The sequence below is a fragment of the Numida meleagris genome, chromosome 27, assembly GCF_002078875.1.
Source record: "Numida meleagris isolate 19003 breed g44 Domestic line chromosome 27, NumMel1.0, whole genome shotgun sequence".
In the NCBI taxonomy this organism is placed as follows: domain Eukaryota; kingdom Metazoa; phylum Chordata; class Aves; order Galliformes; family Numididae; genus Numida; species Numida meleagris.
In genome coordinates, this window is record NC_034435.1 from 4081888 (window position 1) to 4099580 (window position 17693).

At 67.7% G+C, this 17693-nt stretch overlaps 3 protein-coding genes across 11 annotated transcripts in view; 1 reads left to right on the plus strand and 2 right to left on the minus strand.

Annotated features, from left to right (window-relative positions):
• MAST3 (microtubule associated serine/threonine kinase 3) overlaps positions 1-4712 on the minus strand; it is a 17748-nt gene extending 13036 nt beyond the window's left edge. For 2 of the 3 annotated variants that reach the window (XM_021378325.1, XM_021378323.1), the window contains exons 1-2: positions 4644-4712; positions 2826-2857 (exon numbers count right to left, since the gene is read on the minus strand). In XM_021378325.1, the coding sequence (XP_021234000.1) occupies positions 2826-2857; positions 4644-4682 (71 nt within the window). In that variant the 5' untranslated portion in view covers positions 4683-4712. Of the gene's footprint in view, positions 1-2825; positions 2858-3326; positions 4228-4643 lie in introns of those variants that run through there. The other variant, XM_021378324.1, reaches the window with a different exon arrangement.
• On the plus strand, positions 5646-11935 carry IL12RB1 (interleukin 12 receptor subunit beta 1). 7 transcript variants are annotated; one of them, XM_021378331.1, is made up of 10 exons: positions 5646-6819; positions 6887-7041; positions 7138-7381; positions 7464-7546; positions 7628-7844; positions 7927-8097; positions 8172-8273; positions 8359-8730; positions 8844-8940; positions 9014-11933. In XM_021378331.1, the coding sequence occupies exons 1-10, from the start codon at positions 6270-6272 to the stop codon at positions 9549-9551; spliced, it is 2529 nt and encodes an 842-aa protein (XP_021234006.1). In that variant the 5' UTR covers positions 5646-6269; the 3' UTR covers positions 9552-11933. The 7 variants fall into 7 exon arrangements, with proteins under 7 accessions (XP_021234006.1, XP_021234007.1, XP_021234003.1 ...); XM_021378332.1 differs by having other exon boundaries at positions 5646-5893; positions 6426-6543; positions 6650-6819; positions 7927-8730; XM_021378328.1 differs by having other exon boundaries at positions 7927-8730; positions 9014-9391; positions 9507-11935.
• The window catches only part of ARRDC2 (arrestin domain containing 2), a 6523-nt gene continuing 3692 nt past the window's right edge, over positions 14863-17693 (minus strand). Inside the window, exons 2-8 of the mRNA XM_021378718.1 lie at positions 17463-17529; positions 17188-17335; positions 16852-16954; positions 16442-16698; positions 16064-16223; positions 15798-15949; positions 14863-15713 (exon numbers count right to left, since the gene is read on the minus strand). Of these exons, the coding sequence (XP_021234393.1) occupies positions 15660-15713; positions 15798-15949; positions 16064-16223; positions 16442-16698; positions 16852-16954; positions 17188-17335; positions 17463-17529 (941 nt within the window). The 3' untranslated portion in view covers positions 14863-15659. The remainder of the gene's footprint in view (positions 15714-15797; positions 15950-16063; positions 16224-16441; positions 16699-16851; positions 16955-17187; positions 17336-17462; positions 17530-17693) is intronic.

Here is a 17693-nt window from a genome sequence, read left to right on the forward strand (position 1 = left end):
TCTGCCCCCGGCAGCCGCCGCTCGCCGCGCCCCAGCAGCTCGGGTCCGACATCGCGGAGCCGGGAGCGCGCGGGGCCGCACCGGGGCCGCCTCCCGCGCCGAGCACGGCCCTTCCCGCCCCGCCGCACCGGGGTTGCCGTGGAAACGGGCGGCGGTTCGGAAAAGGGGGGGGGGAGGGAGTGGGGTTGCTATAGAAACGAGGCGGCAGCCCCCCCCCCCCAACACCATCACCAAATGGGGTCAGGGTTGCCATGGAGATGGGGCAGCACCCCAAAATGGGGTCGGGTTGATGTAGAGACAGGGCAGCACCCCAAAAGAGAGCTTCGGGGCTCCATAGGAATGGAGTGTGCCCCTAAATGGGGTCGGGGTTACTCATAGAGACAGAGCATCGCCCCAAAATGGGGTCCGGGTTATCAGGGAGATGGGTATACACCCCAAAACGTGGTCAGGGTTAATACAGAGACAGGTTGGGTTGATATAGAGACCCCAAAATAGAGCTTTGGGTCACCACAGGAATGGGGCATCCCCCTAAGTGGGGTTGGGGTTACTTACACAGACAGAGCATCACCCCAAATTGGGGTCTGGGTTACCATGGAGATGGGTATCACCCCAAAATGGAGATGCAGCCATCACTACTCACGCATCAGGGGACCACACGTTCCCCCAAAAGCCAGTGCAGGTGGCCCCCAAAACTCACATGTTGCTGCAGTGTGGGCAACCCTAGGGGGCTCCCCTCTGTGCCCCCACCGCTCCTCACACAATGGGGCTGCTCGGGGGGGGTTCCACCCACACCGCCCCACGCGATCCCTCCTGCGCTGCACTGGGGACACCCCGTGCCGAGACCCAGTGACACAGATCCCGGTGCCCGGCCTCATTTTCCGGCTGTGAGCGGGTCAGGTGCCGGCGCCTCACCAGCACAAACCCCACGTGGGACAGCGTCACCAAACTGGGCTGAAAATCCCCCAAACCCACACGCTGATGGGGCCCGGTCCTCTGGGTGCCACCAACTCAACGTCCTCATCCCCACGCTGTCCCCACTGCAAAACACAGCCCAGCCCCGACACCTGCCCTGCCCTGGGCACGGGGCCACTCCGCCGCGTGCCCCAGTCACTGCGGCCATGGGACGGCCACCGAGGATCCCGTAGCAACGAGCACCCCATCCCGCAGCAGGTTTCCTGTGTGGGAGAAGGGCCTCATCCTCACCCCCACCCCACCCCAGGGGGGGCATCACCGCGGGCTCATTTTGAGGAGGTTTTCCCCCAAAGACAGCGTGCTCAGGGGCTGAGCTCCAAGCCGCCGTGATGCTGTTCACACGGGGTTCCCCAAAACGGAGCCATCTGTCAGAGACCACCATGCACAAGCTACTTTTGGGGCACACAAACTGGGGACGGACCCCATCCTCCACTCCCAGTGTGCCCAGAAGAAGCTTCCATCCCCCCCGGGTGTCCCTGGTGGGAGTCCCACCTCGCAGCCCCGGGCAGGCCGGGTTTGGGGTCTTACCTCCAGGGGTGCAGAGAGAGCAGCGGGCTGCAGGGGCTGCAGGGGCTGCAGGGGCTCAGCAGCGTCGGGCTCTGGCTGCTCGGGGACAGGCTGCAAGGCAATGGCGTGAGCGGCACCCGGCGCCTGGGGGCACGGCACGGCAGCGGCGATGCCCCCCCGGGGCAGCAGCGGGGGGAACGGGGGACGAGGGGCAAGAAGAGGGGGGAGAGCTGGACGGGGGACGCTGCGGGCAGGGCTGGGGGGGGGAACAGCGGGGGGCTCGGGCTGCGGGCGCGGGAGGACAGGATCCACGCCGGGCAGGAAAGCTGTGGATGCTCGGGATGAGGGGATGCCCAGGGTGTGGGGGGCTCGGGATGCAGGGGTGCTCCAGATACGGGGACGTTCGGGATGTGGGGATGAGGGGATGCTCAGCAGGCGGGGACGCTCAGGGCGCTCAGGATGCGGAGATGTTCGCGATGCGGGGATGCCGCTGCCGCCATCAGCCCGAGCCCGACGCCGCCGGCAGCCCCGAACCCGACTCACTCCAAGGTCAGCGCGGGGATCTTCAGCCGCTCCCGCCGTGACTTCATGCCGCCGCCGCTCCGCTCCGCTCCGCTCCCCGCGCCGCACCGGCAGCCCCCGCGCTGGGCGGCTCCAACGGGCGGGCGGCAGCGGCGGCACCGCCGGGAGCAGAGCTCGGCCCGCCGGGCCCGGACCCGCCCCTGCGGCTCGGCACGGCTCGGCACAGCTGGCACGGTTCGGGACTGCACCCCCCGGCTCGGCACCGCGCGGCACGGCAGCCCCCGAGCTCCCAGCACAGCCCAGAGCGGTGCAGAGGCCGCTCGGGGCCGCTGCGTTCCCGGGATGCGCCTGGGCACCGCTGGAGCCAGAGCAGCACCGTCCCAGTACGGCCCCAGTGCGGCCCCAGCGCCCCCTCCAGCGCACCCCTGGCACGGCACCCGTGTGCCCCACACCCCCGGAGAGGCAGCGCAGCAGCGGTGCCCCCCCTCATTACCGCACAACGCCCCGAGCAGCCTCAGCACAGCATCAGGATCGGCTCCTGCCGCACACCGGTACACCCCAATACACCACGGCACAGCCCGGCGCGCTGCAGTGGCACACAGCTCTCCCCAGTACACTCCAGTACTCCCCGGTGCACCCTAACACACACGCATCGTGTCTCTTTGGCACCAGAAAACACGGTGATCCCACTCTGGGTTTGGGCACAGCAAGACCTGGCCACCCCAAGGTGGCATCCAGCCGAGCCCTGCCGACAGCGGCGCGTCCCCAAGCGCGTCCCCCCCGGTGACACCGGCGTCCCACGCGATGCAGCTTGGCGTACTTACGCTCTTCCTCGGCGCGGCAGGCTCAGCTCCTTCTGCAACGAGAAAAGCAACGAGCAGGGTCAGGGCCAACACCGCGGGGACCGTCCTTGCCGAGGGCTCAGCACAGAGGGACGGCTCCTTCTCAGCCCCCAGCGCTGGTGGGAGCATGGCCAGGCCTCGAGGACGGGCCCCGGGGGGGTGGCTGTGCCCCGTCCCTGTGCCCCACACCCGGCTATGGGCAGCAGCTGCTGCCCCCACGCTATTTTTCCAGCTGCTGGGAAGATTTCTAGTGAGAGCTGTTTGCTCACAGGTGGCGTGAGGGGCAAAGGGCAGTGGCGCAGCACCGCACCCCCACGCAGCGGGGACCGGGCTCCCACCCGTGTGCCACCCACCAGACACTGAGAGCCACGGGTGCTGGTGGGCAGCGTGTGCCGTGGTGACCGCGGGATGCTGGCACACGTGGCGGCCGCACGTGCCGCTAATGCCCATCGCTGCCCTGGTCTGTGCCCACCGGCCCCGTACCCCTAAGCAGCTTAACACCATTCCCAGCCTGGCAGCACCCACGGGTGGGGGCTGAGTGAGCTGCTGTCAGCCCCGCACCCCACGCAGCCAGGGGTACCCGCGCCCCATCCCGCTGCCCCCACGGAAATCCCTGGGTTGGGGCGCACAGCAACGCAGTGATGCAGCAGCGTCGCCATGGCAACGGGTGACATCACGCCCCGATGCACAGGGACTCGGCAGCGGGGGCCCGTGGGTGCTGCAGGTGGCGGGGGGTGCGTGGTGCCGGGGTGGGTGCGCGGTGACAGCGTGGGTGCGCGGTGTCCCTGTGGGTGCCCCAGTGCAACACTGTGACCCCATGCCCGGGTGTTGGGTCCCCGCATGGAGCAGGAGCCCCCCCCAGCACCCTCACCCTGCTGTCCCCCAGCCAGGACCCCCACCCACGCCCAGGGCCATGCCGTCAGTTGCTCCCTGCCGGGCCGGCACCAGCACTGGCACAGGGGACAGCACTGGGGACGGCACTGGGGATGGCACTGCTGCCCAGCGCTTTGGGATGATCCTTCCCACCTGCTGCGGGGAGCTGAACCCACAGCCACGGGGCTGCTCCCCCCAGGGACCACCCGAGGGCAGCGCTGTGGCCGTCGTGGTACTTGCAGCTGCTGCGGGGTCCCTTCCCCCAACCGCCCCCCACCGCAGGAGCACGCGGCGCGGCGCGGCGCCCCGGGGAGCTGCCAGCTCGGATGAAGGCAGCGCAGTGCCGTGCTCCAACCGCACCGACAGCTCGGGACGGCCCGCGGGGGCTGCGCTCCGTTCTGCAGATGGGGACGGAGGCGTGAGGTCACCCGGAAAATCGGCGCAGAGCTTCGGGCTCAGCGTGAGCCCCCGCTGCGGCCGTCTGCCCTCCGAGAGGGGCAGCGGGGGCCCGGGGGAGTGGGCGCAGGATAGGTGGGGGGCGGGGGGTGGGAGCCCCTCGGGGTGCGCGGTGAAGAGGGGGACTGCGAACCCTTAGGGCCGTGGTTGGGCGGGGATTGGGCATCACCGGGATGGGGGCCTCGCGCTGCTCCCACGGAGCCCCCGGCAGAGCCCCCGCACACGGCCCCGTGCCCTCCGGCACCCGCCGCTGGGACCCGCTCCCGCAGCCGGCCCTGCACCCCGCTCCCACCCGCAGCACCCCCCTCTCCCGCACACTCGGCACCCGCTTGCACACGCACTCACCGAGCACCCACCCTTTGCACACCCACATCTCACGCACACACGCACGCACACACCCGCCCCCCCAGCACCCACGTCGCGCCCACCCGCCCCGCACGGCCCCGCGCTCCCCCCGCCCCCGCCGCTCACCTGCAGCCCCCTCCGCCGCAGGATGCTGGGCTCGTCCATGCCGCCGCGCCGCCGCCTCCCGCTGCTCCCGCTCCGCCCGGTGCTCCCGGTGCGCCGCCCAGCGGCCCCGGCACGGAGCGGCACGGCACGGCACGGCACGGAGCGGGGGTGGTGGGGAGCGGGGCGGGCAGCGCAGGGCACGGGGCGGGGAGCACGGCGGTCCTTTCCTCCCCTGGTGGCCCGGCACGGTAAGGGTTGGCCCAGGTCCGGCACTGCCCGGCCCGGCACGGCAGGGGTCAGCCAGGTGCTGGCATGGCACGGCCTGGTGCGGCTGTGGCCTGGCCTGGCCTGGTTTGGCACGGCACAGCATGGCACGGCACAGCTGAGTTTGGCAGAGCACAGAACTGCACAGTGTGGTTTGGAGGAGCATGGCACAGCGCAGCATGACACGCCACGGCTTGGTTTGGCGTAGCAAATGGCACAGCTCAGTTTGGCACAGCTCAGTTTGGCACAACACGGCCCAGCTCAGCATGGCTTCGTTTGGCACAGTGCGGCACGGCTCGGTTTGGCACAGCACGCTGCTCCAAGTGCCACGGCACACAGCGTGTGCCCACAGCAGAGGGCTGGGGGTCACAGCCGCCCCTGCCCAGCGCTCCACCACCGCCGCCGCGCCGTCCCCCCCCAGAGCAGCGCACAAGGGGACATTTTCTGCGGGGACAACGGCGCTCTGTGCACGGTGCCACTCGGCTCCGCCGCCCGCGGTCACACGGCGCCCGGTGACGCTGTGCCCTGTGCCTCAGTGGGGCTTTGTTGTGGCCTCGAGGGGGGCACAATGTGTGCAATGTGTGCTGGGGACCAGAGGGCTCCGCCGGGACACGTGGCCCAGTGCTGGGAGCAGCCGGCCCCGACCTCGCAGCTCCCGATTCACCAAATACGGGCAGTGAATCGAAGCCGCGACGTGGGGTTTGCCAAAAAAAAAAAAATCAGCACGACACCTCTTTTGCTTACCTTGCTCTTCTGGCAGCACCGGGGCGGGCGTGCAGGCACAGCGGGGACATCGCCGCCGCTTTCTCTTTTGGTTTTGGTCCAAGCGTTGCACGCGCCAACACGTCCCGCCGGCAACGGCCGCTCTCAGCAGCAGAGGAAGCGGCGGTGGGGGCAGCGCCGGGGGGAGCGGGACCCCGCGGGGGGGAACGTGGTGAGGATGGAGCACGGAGGGGTCCCCGCGCTGCGGTGGCTGCTGCTGGCGTTGGCGCTGCCGGCGCGGGGCGGTGAGTGCTGCGGCGATGGGAGATAAGCGCAGAGGGTTTCGCTGAGCGATACGCGGACGATAAGCGAAGGGGATCACGCAGGGAGCTTTCATGGCAGCGGGGGGAGGTGTTCCGGGCTGGGCGCACAGCGCATGGCAGCGGGATGGGGTTCGGGGGGTGCTGGAGGGCAGAGAAGCGCGGCATCCCCGGGAGAACAGGGCTTTTCGGGTGGGAATCACTGCCCCACTGCTGTAGTCCCTGTGCCCCACTGCACAGCGCAGCGCTGCTTGCTGCATGCGGCCGCCCCGGTGCCAGGGGCCCACAGCCCCGCTGCGCTGCCGGCTGAGCCCTCCCACCCTCCACGCGGCCTCTGAGCCATCTCTGGCTTCTGTGGGTCATGTGGAGTCACGGTGGCACCGGGGGAGGCCCTGCAGGGCGCTGGGAGCAGGAGCACCGCCAGCCCCCGGCCCCCTCCCCATCCCCATGGCCCCGGGTCAAGCAAGCTCCATTACCCCGAGCCCCCACGAGCCCAGGTGTGACTCCCTGCCTGCAGGTGCCCCCGATCCCCCCCCCGGGCTCTCCTGCTTCAGGCGCTGCAGCTCCGGCCCCTTCACCTGCTCCTGGCCACCCCACGGCCCCTCCGGCAGCACCACCTACGTCCTCGTGCTCTGGTGAGTCGGGGGCACTGTGCCCCACCAGGAGCACACAGGGGACACTCGGGGACGTAGGGGACACGGTGCCGCCGCCGTGCACCACGGGTGAGCGCTTTCCCCGCAGCTACGTGAGCCGGCAGCTGTGCCAGCGGCACGATGCGGGCACCGCCACGGTGCACATCCTGAAGCAGCACGATGTCTACATCCACACCAACGCCACGGCCTGGGTGGAGGGGCGATGGGGACAGCACCTGGAGCGCAGCCCCAACATCACGCTGCACCTCGGAGAGGCCGGTGAGTGCCGGGGGCCGGGCAGGGCAGGGGGGCCGTGATGGTCACCACAGCTGCACTGTCCCCACAGTGAAGCTGGATCCCCCCCCCGACGGGACGCCCTTCGCTAAGGCCAATGGGCGCCTGCAGCTGTGGCTGCCGCGGCCGCAGTGTCACCATGAGGAGCAGCCGCCGCCACGCAGGCAGGCTCGATTCCGCCGGGTGGGTGACGGCGGCTGGACGCAGGTGAGGGGACCAAGGACACCCCCCGGCCACCACATCCCCCGCACCTGGGTCAGTGCCACCATCACCCGGTGACCGGTCCCACCGTTCTCTCTCCAGGTGACGTGTGAGACAGGGAAGGGTGTGGATGGAGAGGATGACCCAGGTCTGTTTCACCCCATGGGATGCTGGGGGTCAGGGTGGGGGGACAAACACAGCCTGGGGGGGGGTCTCCTCACCACCGCTGACCCGGTGTGCTGCGAGCTGGGGGGAACCGCTGCCTTTGAGGTGCAGCTCCGGCACAGGACGCAGCACTGGAGCAGCCACTGGAGTGACTGGAGCGCATCCATCTTCATCCCCGAGGGTGAGCGCGACGCCAGGAGGGACCCCACGTCCCTGCACCTGGCCGGCACACACCTGGCGTGAGCACATCGCTCCTCCCACAGAGATCCTGGAGAGCCCTAAGTTGAACTTCAACCTGGGACAACTCGGGAGAAATGGGCAGAGGCTGCTGCAGCTGGGCTGGCAGGTAGGGCAGGCGGGTGCGCTGCTGGGACGGCCCCGTGCACTCTGGGCACCCCAAGGCATTGCCACCGCCGTCCCCACGCAGCGCGCCCGAGAGGCACAGGGGGAAGTCACCTACACGCTGCGTGCCCGCATGCCGGCGTGCGGCTGTGCCGAGGAGGAAGAGGTGGTGCTGGGGCCGGAGGAGACAGAATACAACCTCACACTCTGCGGGGCCGCGTACGACATCATGCTGACAGCCACCAACGCTGCCGGAACCAGCCCTGCGTGGCGGCTGCATGTGCTGGCGGAGCAGGACACAGGTAGCCAAAAGGGCCACAGAAAGGACGAGGCTCCTTGGCCCAGCACCACCCTCACCTCTCCTCTCCCTGTGTTTTGCCACAGAGCTCAGCTTCCAGGACATCAGCTCGGTGGGCGGCACGGTGACGGCGCGCTGGGAGGCGCTGACCCACGGCTTCACCTTCTGCTCCGAACGGCAGCGGGTGCCAGGAACCCCACAGCCAGGGCACTGCGTGCAGGGGGAGTTCCTCGCGCACAGCTCCCAGGAGCAGACAGGCACGGCAGCTCCCCGAGCCCCGCGCCCTCCCGCTGGCTGCAGCCACGCGGTGACGGTGCTGCTCCCCATGCAGGGCCGCTGGAAGCGCCGGCGTGTTACTGGCTCGCCGTGCACGGCCGCAGCGTGGAGCAGGACTGGGCCACCTTCGCTCAGCAGCATCACTTTGTCGGCAACAGTACGTAGGGACCGGGGACATCACAACCCCCAGTGCGGCACAGAGGGCCGGACGGACCCTCAACGGCCGCTCCCACCCCGTGCAGCCTCTTTGGCCGCCTCTGTCCGCATCAACGCCAGCGCCGATGCCGCCGTGCTGCGCTGGGAGCCGTCCCCGCGCGCCGCCTGCCCCGGGGCGCTGCTGGGGTACCACGTGTGCCACGCGGCCGAAGGGGACAACGTGACACGTGAGTGGTGGCATCACCGCCGGGACAAGATGGGGGACAGCGGGAGGGGGGCTCTGGGCGCTGCTGCCCGCGCGCTGTCACTTACAGATGGTGAAGTGAACGCGTCGGCATCGCACTACGCACTGCGAGACCTGAAACCGGGCACCGCCTACAGGGTGGGCATCCAGGAGATGGCAGCGGGTGGCGGGGGCACCTGCAGCGCCCGGTGGCACTTCCAGACCACGGCACCGGGTAACGGCGGGACACCTCCTCCTTTTCTCACGGAGACCCTCCTGTGTCCCATTGGGCACAGGGAGGGGGCGTGGGGCCGGGATGTCACATCACCCAGGGGTATTCATCTCCAGGTGTCGGGGCAGCGGTGTGGAGCTCCAACCTGAAGTATCTGGGCATCTCACTGGGGCTCCCTGCCGCCGCCCTCATCTACCAGCTGAGCAAGAAGAGGTGAGAAAAGGCAGCACTACGGTCCTGCTGTGCCCCCTCTCCCCCTGCATTGACCCCACCGACTTCCCCTCAGGCTCCACGGGATGCTCTTCCCTCCCCTGCCCAAGCCTACGGGCAGTGAAGCGCTTCGGTTCTCAGCCAGCGAGATGAGCCAGGTGAGCTGCAACGTGCACCCTGGGATGAGCCGTGTGGCCGAGACCTCCCAGCACAGCGTTCCTTCTCCCCAACAGGACAAGCCCTGGAAAAGCTTCGTGGAGCCCTCAGAGCAGCTCAGCCCTGGGGAGCTGCTGGTGATGGAGCTGAGCTCTGAAAAGGAGGCGGCCACCAGCACACAGCCCCACACACCACAGCTCAGCTCCAAAGAACCAACAGAGCTACTGCAGCCATGCTGCGAGATGGAGCTGCCCTTCGCATACCGGCGGCAGGAGGTGCCAGACCCAGAGCCAGCAGGGTCAGGGGGGGTCCCCACCTGCGGCCCCACAGCTGCAGAGGAGGGGGGTGTGGGCAGCTGGGGGCTGAGCCAGGCGCTGGTGCCTCTTGTGCTGCTCAAACCCATCACCCCACAGGACCAGGAGGATGTGGGGCTGCTGCAGGACAAGGTGGTGCCTTAGTGACCCCAGGGATAGGGGACAAGTGGGTCCCGCAGGCAGCGAGGGGGTGATGCTGAGGGTCCGGGAGGGCTGATGCTGAGCATCCAGGTGGGGTGCTGAGTGCCCTCCCCAAGGCACGGCCCCGTGGGCGCTTTCCTGGGGGGTTTCTGATTTCCAGGAGCACCTCTGCACTGCACAGGGCTAGGACCCAGCGAGGCCCGAAATAATGAGGGCAGGGGGCTGCGGGCTCAGCTCCCCGTGTGGGGGTAGGGATGTTTCCTTGGACATAAGGAATCTGCTTTGGGAGCACATCAGAGAGTGAACACTGCATCCCTGTCCCTGTGGGATGGGGGCACAGCCAGCCCCAGCGCCGAGCACCGAAATACCAGGGTGTAAAAGTAAAGAAAAACCAAACAGCGGCGCTCCCATGTTCTCCTTGTCCCACCCGGGTCAGGGGAACCCCGGGATTTGGTGCCGGGACCCCGAGCAGTGTGGTCGGACACGTGGGGCTGCGGGGGCTGCGGGGCTGCGCTGTGCGCCGTATCTGGGGCAGAACCCTTCGGCAGCGGTTTGCGGTTCGTCTGCCCCACACCGGGAGCGGAGGCGGGCACCGGTGTGTGCTGAGAGTGCAAAAATTAACGCTGAGAAAACAGGAACGGGGTTAAGAGGCAGAGGGAGATGTGGGGAGAGGCGGCGTCGCCCCGCTCCGCTACGCGAGAGAATTCTCCCCACTTCGGCTCCTGCTCGGAGGACCCCGGGGTGCGGAGGTCACCGCGTTTCGGGGCGCTCCGTCGTGTCCGGCGTCACCGCGTCGGAGCCGGCAGCGGACCACGAGGTGGCACCAGCCCCGCGTTCCCCTCGGGCAGCTGCGCTCCGCCGTCCTCGCGCAAACCGAGCCCAACCGAGCCCCCACCGCCCACGCCCCAACCCCGCGCGGTGACCGGGCAGCGCATCCCCGCAGCGCAGCGCCGACCCTTCCCCGGCCCTAACGCAGCGCGGCAGCCCCTCTCCTTCCTCTCCAAACACAAAGCGCTGGGGTTGGGGAGGAGGACGGGCGGCCCGCAGCTTCCCGTCCCCCACGGCGCTTCATTTTAGGGCTTTGGTTGCGATGGACCCAACTCACAGCGCTCCCCGCCGCTCGCAGGGGAAGTGCTGCGTTACGGGTGCGCAGCGCTCGGGTTGCAGCCCGGCCCCTGTTTAGAGCCCAACTTTTAGGGTCACGGCTCGGGCCGAGCACATGGCGCGGCACGGGGCCAGGACACGGGCACCGCGGTCCCGACGGTGGCTGTGGCAGGACAGCAAGTCCCCGCCACCGCCTGAAAAACACCCCGGGGGGGGGGGAGGGGGTCCTCACCGTGCCCGCGGGGTCACCATCCCATCGCGTCCCTTTGGGGACAGCCCCGTCCCCAGCGGCACGGCAACCCCGTGAGCCCACAGAGCCCGCAGGCACAGCGCTGGGGAAAATTAATGAAGCCTCGTGTGATGCCAATTAGCACGAATGAGCGGCTCAGGGTTCCCTAATGAGTTTAAATGGCACAAAACTATTTTCCAAAGGAGTTTCCGGGAGCGGCCGTGACCTGAGGACGGCCACGGGAACGCGACAGGGACGGGGTCGGCTGCAAGGACACGGCATTGGCCACCCCGACCCGGACACACTGCGGAGCATCGGCCACGTGCGGGCTGAGAACGAGCAGCTCATCACACGGGAGCGTGGGGCTCCTCCCGGGTGGATGAGGAGCAAAAATCATCCCTCAGGAATGGGGAAAACCCCATAGGAACGGGGAAAAAGCGCAGCCCGACGAATCAGCCCCAAGGGCGCCCCAAAGCCGCGACCGTCCCCCGCGCTGGGGCGGAGATTTTCCTTCTCGGAACGGAGCCGAGGACCCCGCGGCCCCGTACACCGAGTGCCCAGCCACCCCGACCCGCGCTAATTCCGGCCCCGCCGCCGTTATTTTTGGAGGAGGTCACCCGACGCGGCGCGGCCGTACCTCGCTGCGCTATTCCTGGTCCCGGCCGTGGGAGCCCCGCACATCCCCGCTCCCAGCGCTGCCCCAGAGCGGAGCCCCGCCCGCACTCGCGGGGGCTGCTTTTCCCATCCCCCCCTCCCCCATCCCCGGGTCATTGCAGCCCCCACTACGGCACCGAGCTGACGGACGGGGCAAACCTTGCAGCTCCGGAACTGCACCCCCCCGCTAAAAAAAAACCCTCGTGGGGTCCCCCCACCCCAAAACTCCCCCAGGCGATGCCGTGCACAGCCCGGGCTGCAGCTGGGAGGGGAAGCGGCCGCGCGCTGTGGTTTTGCAGCTCCGGGTTTTTCTGCGCTGCATTTCGCAACCGCCGCCGCGCGACGACAGCAGCAGCGGCTCCGCTCTTTGCACACACACACACACACACACACACACACACACACACACACACACACACACACACACACTCACACTCACACGCTGCGCAGCGCTGCTGTTTTCTCGCGCTCACTCCTCAGGGTGAGGTTTTTCCTTTGCCGTGAGCGTTATTTCCAGAACCGAATGGAAAGCGGCTCCGAGCGGGGGCACAACGCGGGGGCACAACGGGGCGTCCCAGCGCTCCCCTCGCGCGGAGCTGCCCCACTCCCCGTGGGTCTCTGGGTTCACGGCTGCGCTTTGGGGGCGGTCAGGGCCGGGGGGGCCGCGCGGTGCCCGGAGCTTTGCGGGCTTTGGCAGCAGCGAAGCGGAACAGGTGCCCTGAAAGCGGCCAACGCGAGGGCGGACGGAGCCGCGCTGAGGCCAGGGGCGGTGCGGGACGCCGCAAACAGCGCCGGGTTGGGCAGCAAACACTCAGCGGGTGCACGGCGCTGAGCCCGCAGCAAACGGCCCGGCGGGTCCTGCCCTGCCCGGGGGATGCTCCTCCCCATCGCTCTCTCTGTTTTTCGCCCCGGGAACCACAGGGAAGCGGAGCGAACCGCGCTGCCGCCGGCCCCAACCGGCCCGGCCCGGCCCCGACGGGACGGCTGCATCACACGGCAGCTTATCAGGAAAGTCCCCTCCCTCGGCGCCCTGTAAACCCTCCGCCATAACAGCAGCGAGGGTCACGCTTGCTAGCGAGCCGGGCAGCGCCCGCGGGTTCCCCGGGATCGGGGGGTAACCGTGGGCTGCGGGGGGGCCGAGGGGCTCACTGGGACCGATCCCCCCCGGCCCTGCCGTCCATCGCCGGAGCAGCGCAGCTCTTTGCTGGGAGTCACAGCCCCACGGGGACAGGGGCCGCGCGGTGACAGCCCCCGCTTCTCACCCGCGCGGGCCCCCGGCTCCGTTCCCCGACGTCCTTCAGAGCTACAAACCGAACTGCGAGAGCCGGCTCCGAGCTGCGGCGGGGCCGGGGGAGGGCACAGCGCGGGGCATCGATGGGGGCTTCGTGCAGAGGGGGACCCCCGGTAGCCGGGTCACCACGTGTCACACCCCGGGTACGGGCCCGGGGTTCCCGCGCCGCCCCCAACGCGTGCTGCCTTCAGGTGACCGCGCGGTTTCTCCTTCGTGGTGCTGTTGTTGTTGTTGTCACTGTTTTTCTGGACCTGGCCCTCCACCGAGAAGAGCCAAAATATTTGTCCCCGTGTTTGTGCCCGCAGGGAGAGCTCCGGGGACGCCTCGGGACGGGGGGGGGGGAGGGGAGGGGGTGTCCTCTCCACCACCCACAGCCCCGGCCCCGCAGATGCTGTTTACCCATAGACATGTTTGTGAGCCACGTGCGGCCGCTTCCTCACTCCGAAATCATTGGACAAAAGTCAAAAGCCGTAAAAATTTTCCACTGTCCGAGGAAGGCAGCAACCAGCGGGCGCGGGGCCGCGGCGCTGCAGCGGGGGCTGCGTTCCTCCCGGAGCACGACGCACGGTGCAGAGCAGCAGGCCCTCCGTGGCGCTGCGGCCGCGTGGCACGTGCTGTGTGTCCGACCGTCCATCTGTCCGCTCCAGGCCTCCCTCTGGAGGTACCAGGGGGGGCGGTCCCATTGCTGGCCCCCTATCTTCCCGACTCGCACCCCCCGAGCACCCATCAGTGCCCCGGGGATCAAACCCAGCCGTACCCCAGCTGCGGGACCCCATTCCCACTGGAGCTCCCACCACGTGGCCCCCAGCGCTCGCAGCTGGAGGTGGCGGAGCAGGAGCTGTTTTCCCGGAGCTGGACGGGTGCCCGCGCTGTTAATCCGCAGCCCTCGCACATTCTGTCCTCGTCAGCGCCGCCAGCGCGGGGGGGGGGGGGTGGGGAGCATCCACCCCGGGAAGGACGCGGTGGCTCAGGGCCACCCATGGGTGTACAGGGTGCCGTGGCCTTCTGCAAGGGGCACTGGAGCAGAGCAGGGACGCAGCAGACAGACAGACACAGCACCAGGGAGGCTCTGGGCTGCAGGATGAGGACTTGAGAGCTGAGGGCTGCAGAGCACCGTGTGCCAGCCCTGTCCCTGGGGGTATTTTTAGCCCCTCCAGGGCTGGAACCCAGGGCTTTACAAGAAAGCCCTGAGGCTGTTACAAGAAGCGCTGCTGGAAAGATGCCTCGGGGGAGCAGCAGAGCACCAGGGGTGTGCATCTGCAACAACATCGCCGTGAAGCATCCCCGTCCTTGCCCCAAGGGGGGCAGCTGAGCGAAGGCAGGTTTGGGTAAGGGTGCATGGAGCACCCGTGGGTCCTGCGTGGCAGCGCTGCTGCCTCTGGGCACGGGGTGAAGCTCTGAATGCTGAGCAAGGAGAAAAGCGAGAAAGGAAATGAAAACCCAAACAAACAGAAGAAAAACACATAAAGAAGAAAAACACAAAACAAAACGAGAAAAACAAAAAGTAAAACAAGAAAGAAGAAAAACAAACAAAGAAACCGGGGAGGGAAAGTCGCATTCCAGCAGCGCAGCCCTGGAGGACACCACAGACCCCAGCCCCATTTCAGACCCTCTGAGATCTGCTGTGCTCAGCAGACGTGGGGTGCAGGAGTGCAGCAAACCCACAGCTCACTGCGAGCGCAGCGGGCGGAGGGGCTGCGCAATGGGGAACGTCAGCGCAGGGGAACCCAGCGGGAGTGCTCATGGTGCTGCCATGGGGGTGGAAGGGGACGAGGCCACGTGGAGCAGTGGCACGTAGCAGAGCAGCGCTCTGCACACCCCCCGGGCCCAGCAGCCCCCAGCAGCACGGCGCTGTGGACCCAGGGGTGCAGCAGAAGGGAGCCAGGCACCCTGGGGAGACGCGGCGTGGAGCAGAACTGCTGCTCTGCTGCACTGTCCTGGCGGCCACGTGAGCTCTGGGAAAGGGGAAGCGGCACTGGGGCACAGGTCCAGTGTGACTGAAACAAGTCTCATGTGCAAAAGTCGAGAGCAGCAGCTGGTTTAAAGGAATTTATTTCAGAGAAATTGCCCAAACTGAAGTCATAAGAAAAGAGTAACGTCAGAGACAAAGAGTGGTCGGTACAAAAGTGGTCACTGATACAAACAATAGAAAATCCTCTGAGCAATGCCCAGCACCGGGGCTGGGGCTCTGCGCAGGGGTTGGGGGGGAATGCACAGTCTCTGGTGGTGGCTCTGGAGGACCCGCTCCGGCTTTGCCTCTCGTTTCCTTGGCCAGCAGAGCACTGCGAGGGGCCACGTCTGTGCCACCACGCAGGAACAGCACCAAAACACCACCACAGATCCCTGCTGCTTCGAGAGTGACGCTGTCCCGGTGTCCTCTGCCCCACTGTTGTCCATGGGGGGCTCTGCAGCCCCAGCCCAGCGGCTCCAGCCACCCCTGCAGCACCGCCCGGCTCGTGGCCGTGTTCACCAGCAGCAAAATCCGCCTCACCCGGCCAGCTATCTTCTTAGCAAACTGCAGAGCTGGAGAAGCGACTGCAGGAGTAGAGCTGCACCCGCGGCACCGTGGGGTCCACACCCAGCACAGGACTCAAATATTCTCTGGTATCCCTGGAACACCTCCGAGCTCCCACTTTCCACGGCAGGAGGTGCTGGAGCACAGGTACAGGAGCATCGTCCCAGCTCCATCCGAACCCCAAATCCTGGGGCGGTTCCAGCCCTCCGTGCCCCACAGGGCAGCGCCCGCGGCGGGGGCTCAGTGCTCTCACGGCTGCCACGTGCCCACCGTGGGCACGCTGACTGCACCCAATGGTCACGATGCCGTCAGCACCTCTCAGCAGGTCATGCAGCGCGGGCGGATGCCGTCTGAGGGCGGGTTCGGGTCAATCTGCAATGCCAAACCCAGGGTCAGGACCAAGGTCAGCGGGTGCATCACCCCAGACCGCCCGCACCCACCCGCAGGGTTCCTCACCTCCGAGTAGAGCGGAGGGGGTCGGAAGCGGAACTCTTGGATGTAGGCGAAGAAGGGCCCCTCCAGCACGGCCCCGAGCTCGCTGCGGCACGGCGGGGCCAGGCTCTGCTCGGCCACGGGGCTGGGCACCACCGCTGAGTACTCGGGGGGGGCTAAAGAGAAGAAGGAAAGGCATCAAGGAACAGGGAACGTGCGGGTGAAGAGGCTTCAAACGTGCTACTCCCCGACCTGTCGAGGCCGAGGATGGGCTCTGCCCCTTCGCTCACCCTCGGGCTGCTCGGGGATGCTGCTCAGCCAGTCCAGGGTGACGCTGTACTGGCTGCTGACGCTGGACGTGCGGCTGCCGAACGGATGCAGCGGGATGGTCCCGATGACGAGCGGCAGCTCCAGGAGCAGCTTGGATGTGCCGGGAATATCCACACAGACCTGCAGAGAGCGGGGAAACTCAACTGTTGCTGTTACCCCCGCCCAGAGGGGGCAGAGATTTCCCCCGGAGCACTGGGTGAAGGAAAGAAGGGAATTCTTGCAGTGGGATGTGTGGGGAGACGCTCAGCACGAGACGTCACACAGAGCTCCAGCCCCGAGGAGCACAGCTCCGGGAGATGGGAAACCCAACGGAGAGCTGAGCCCCGCACAGCCCTCACCTTCAGGGAATACTCCACTTGGATGATGCGGCAGTGCAGGATGGACGGCCCCACCGGAGGGATCTTCAGCGCCCGCCCGTGCCACACCTCGCGCTTCCCCGCGGCGATGGAGTCCCCGACGATGCTGGTCACCACTGACTTCTTCTGCTTCTTGGTGCCCCGAGCGATGAAGGTCTGAGTCTGGATGATGGCCGCCTTGGGCACCACCGCCCGGTTGGTGCAGTTGTCAATCTCCGCAAAGATAGGGATGACCTCACCTGCCAAACGGACGCACATGTTGGAGACGGAGCCCAGTCCAGCCCCGAGGGATTCCTGCACGGGGTCACCGGGGTTCATCTGCCCGCCGGCACGGCGGGGACGAGCAGGTGACCCCACGTCCCCTCCCGCCGAGGTTCACCCCGGGTGCTCACCGGGGGTGTAGCCTTTGCGGTCGATCTTGGCAGTCACAGAGACCTGGCCGCGATTGCAGTACCAGGCGCGAGCGAGTTTCTCCTTAGCACCCGCCTGGGGAGCCTGGAAGAAGGGACGCACGGAGGCTGCTTAGAAAGGAACCAGAAAACCACGCAAGCACCTCCCCGGCACCGCCAACCCGCGGGGGAGCAGCACCGGTTCCTAGGAACCTTATGCAAGATGCTGCTGCACTGCATTAAAGCTCCCAGAAAGCAGGAGGTGCAGGCGGCCTCTGCGCTCCTCGGGCCCGTCCCCGCCGCGTGGCGCACACCCGACATCGGGCACCGGGCGCTCACCAGCAGCGCGGGCGTGTTGATGTCGATGGGTTCGATGACGGTGAACTCCTTCTTCACCTTTTTCACCGTGGCCCAGGGCCGGTGCAGCTTGGCCTTCACCCAGTAGCGCACGCTGCCGTGTTTGCCCTCGAACGACGTCGCCAGGGTCCTGCGAGCGAGAAGTGAGCGATGCGAGGGCTCCGCTGCAGCCGGTGGCGGAGGTGCCGTGCCCAGCCTGGTGCACCCAGCCGTGGCTCTTCCCCTTTGCATTAAGGAAACCCAAACTGTGAACTTACTCCGGGAGCTGGAAGGTGAAGGGGAACTCGTGCCTCCCCGCCTGCAGGACGGTGACTTCGCCATTATCTGTGGGCAGAGCAGATGGAGGGCGGTTATCTCCCACCTGCGGGGCTCTGTGTGGGGCAGGTGGGGACGAAGCACGCGACGGCGATGGGATCTCTCTGCCGGGACCATGCTGCAGCAGCACGGCACCGCCGCGCCCCGAGCCCCGCTGTCCCCACGCCCCGCGC

Bases quoted from the DNA above. Each gene is read 5' to 3' on its own strand.
- IL12RB1 (XM_021378326.1), top strand. From the start codon at position 6,270: ATGTGGAGTCACGGTGGCACCGGGGGAGGCCCTGCAGGGCGCTGGGAG. The intron at 7,547-7,627 runs GTAGGGCAGGCG...GTCCCCACGCAG, and splicing joins TGCTGCAGCTGGGCTGGCAG to CGCGCCCGAGAGGCACAGGG. The intron at 8,731-8,843 runs GTAACGGCGGGA...ATTCATCTCCAG, and splicing joins CTTCCAGACCACGGCACCGG to GTGTCGGGGCAGCGGTGTGG.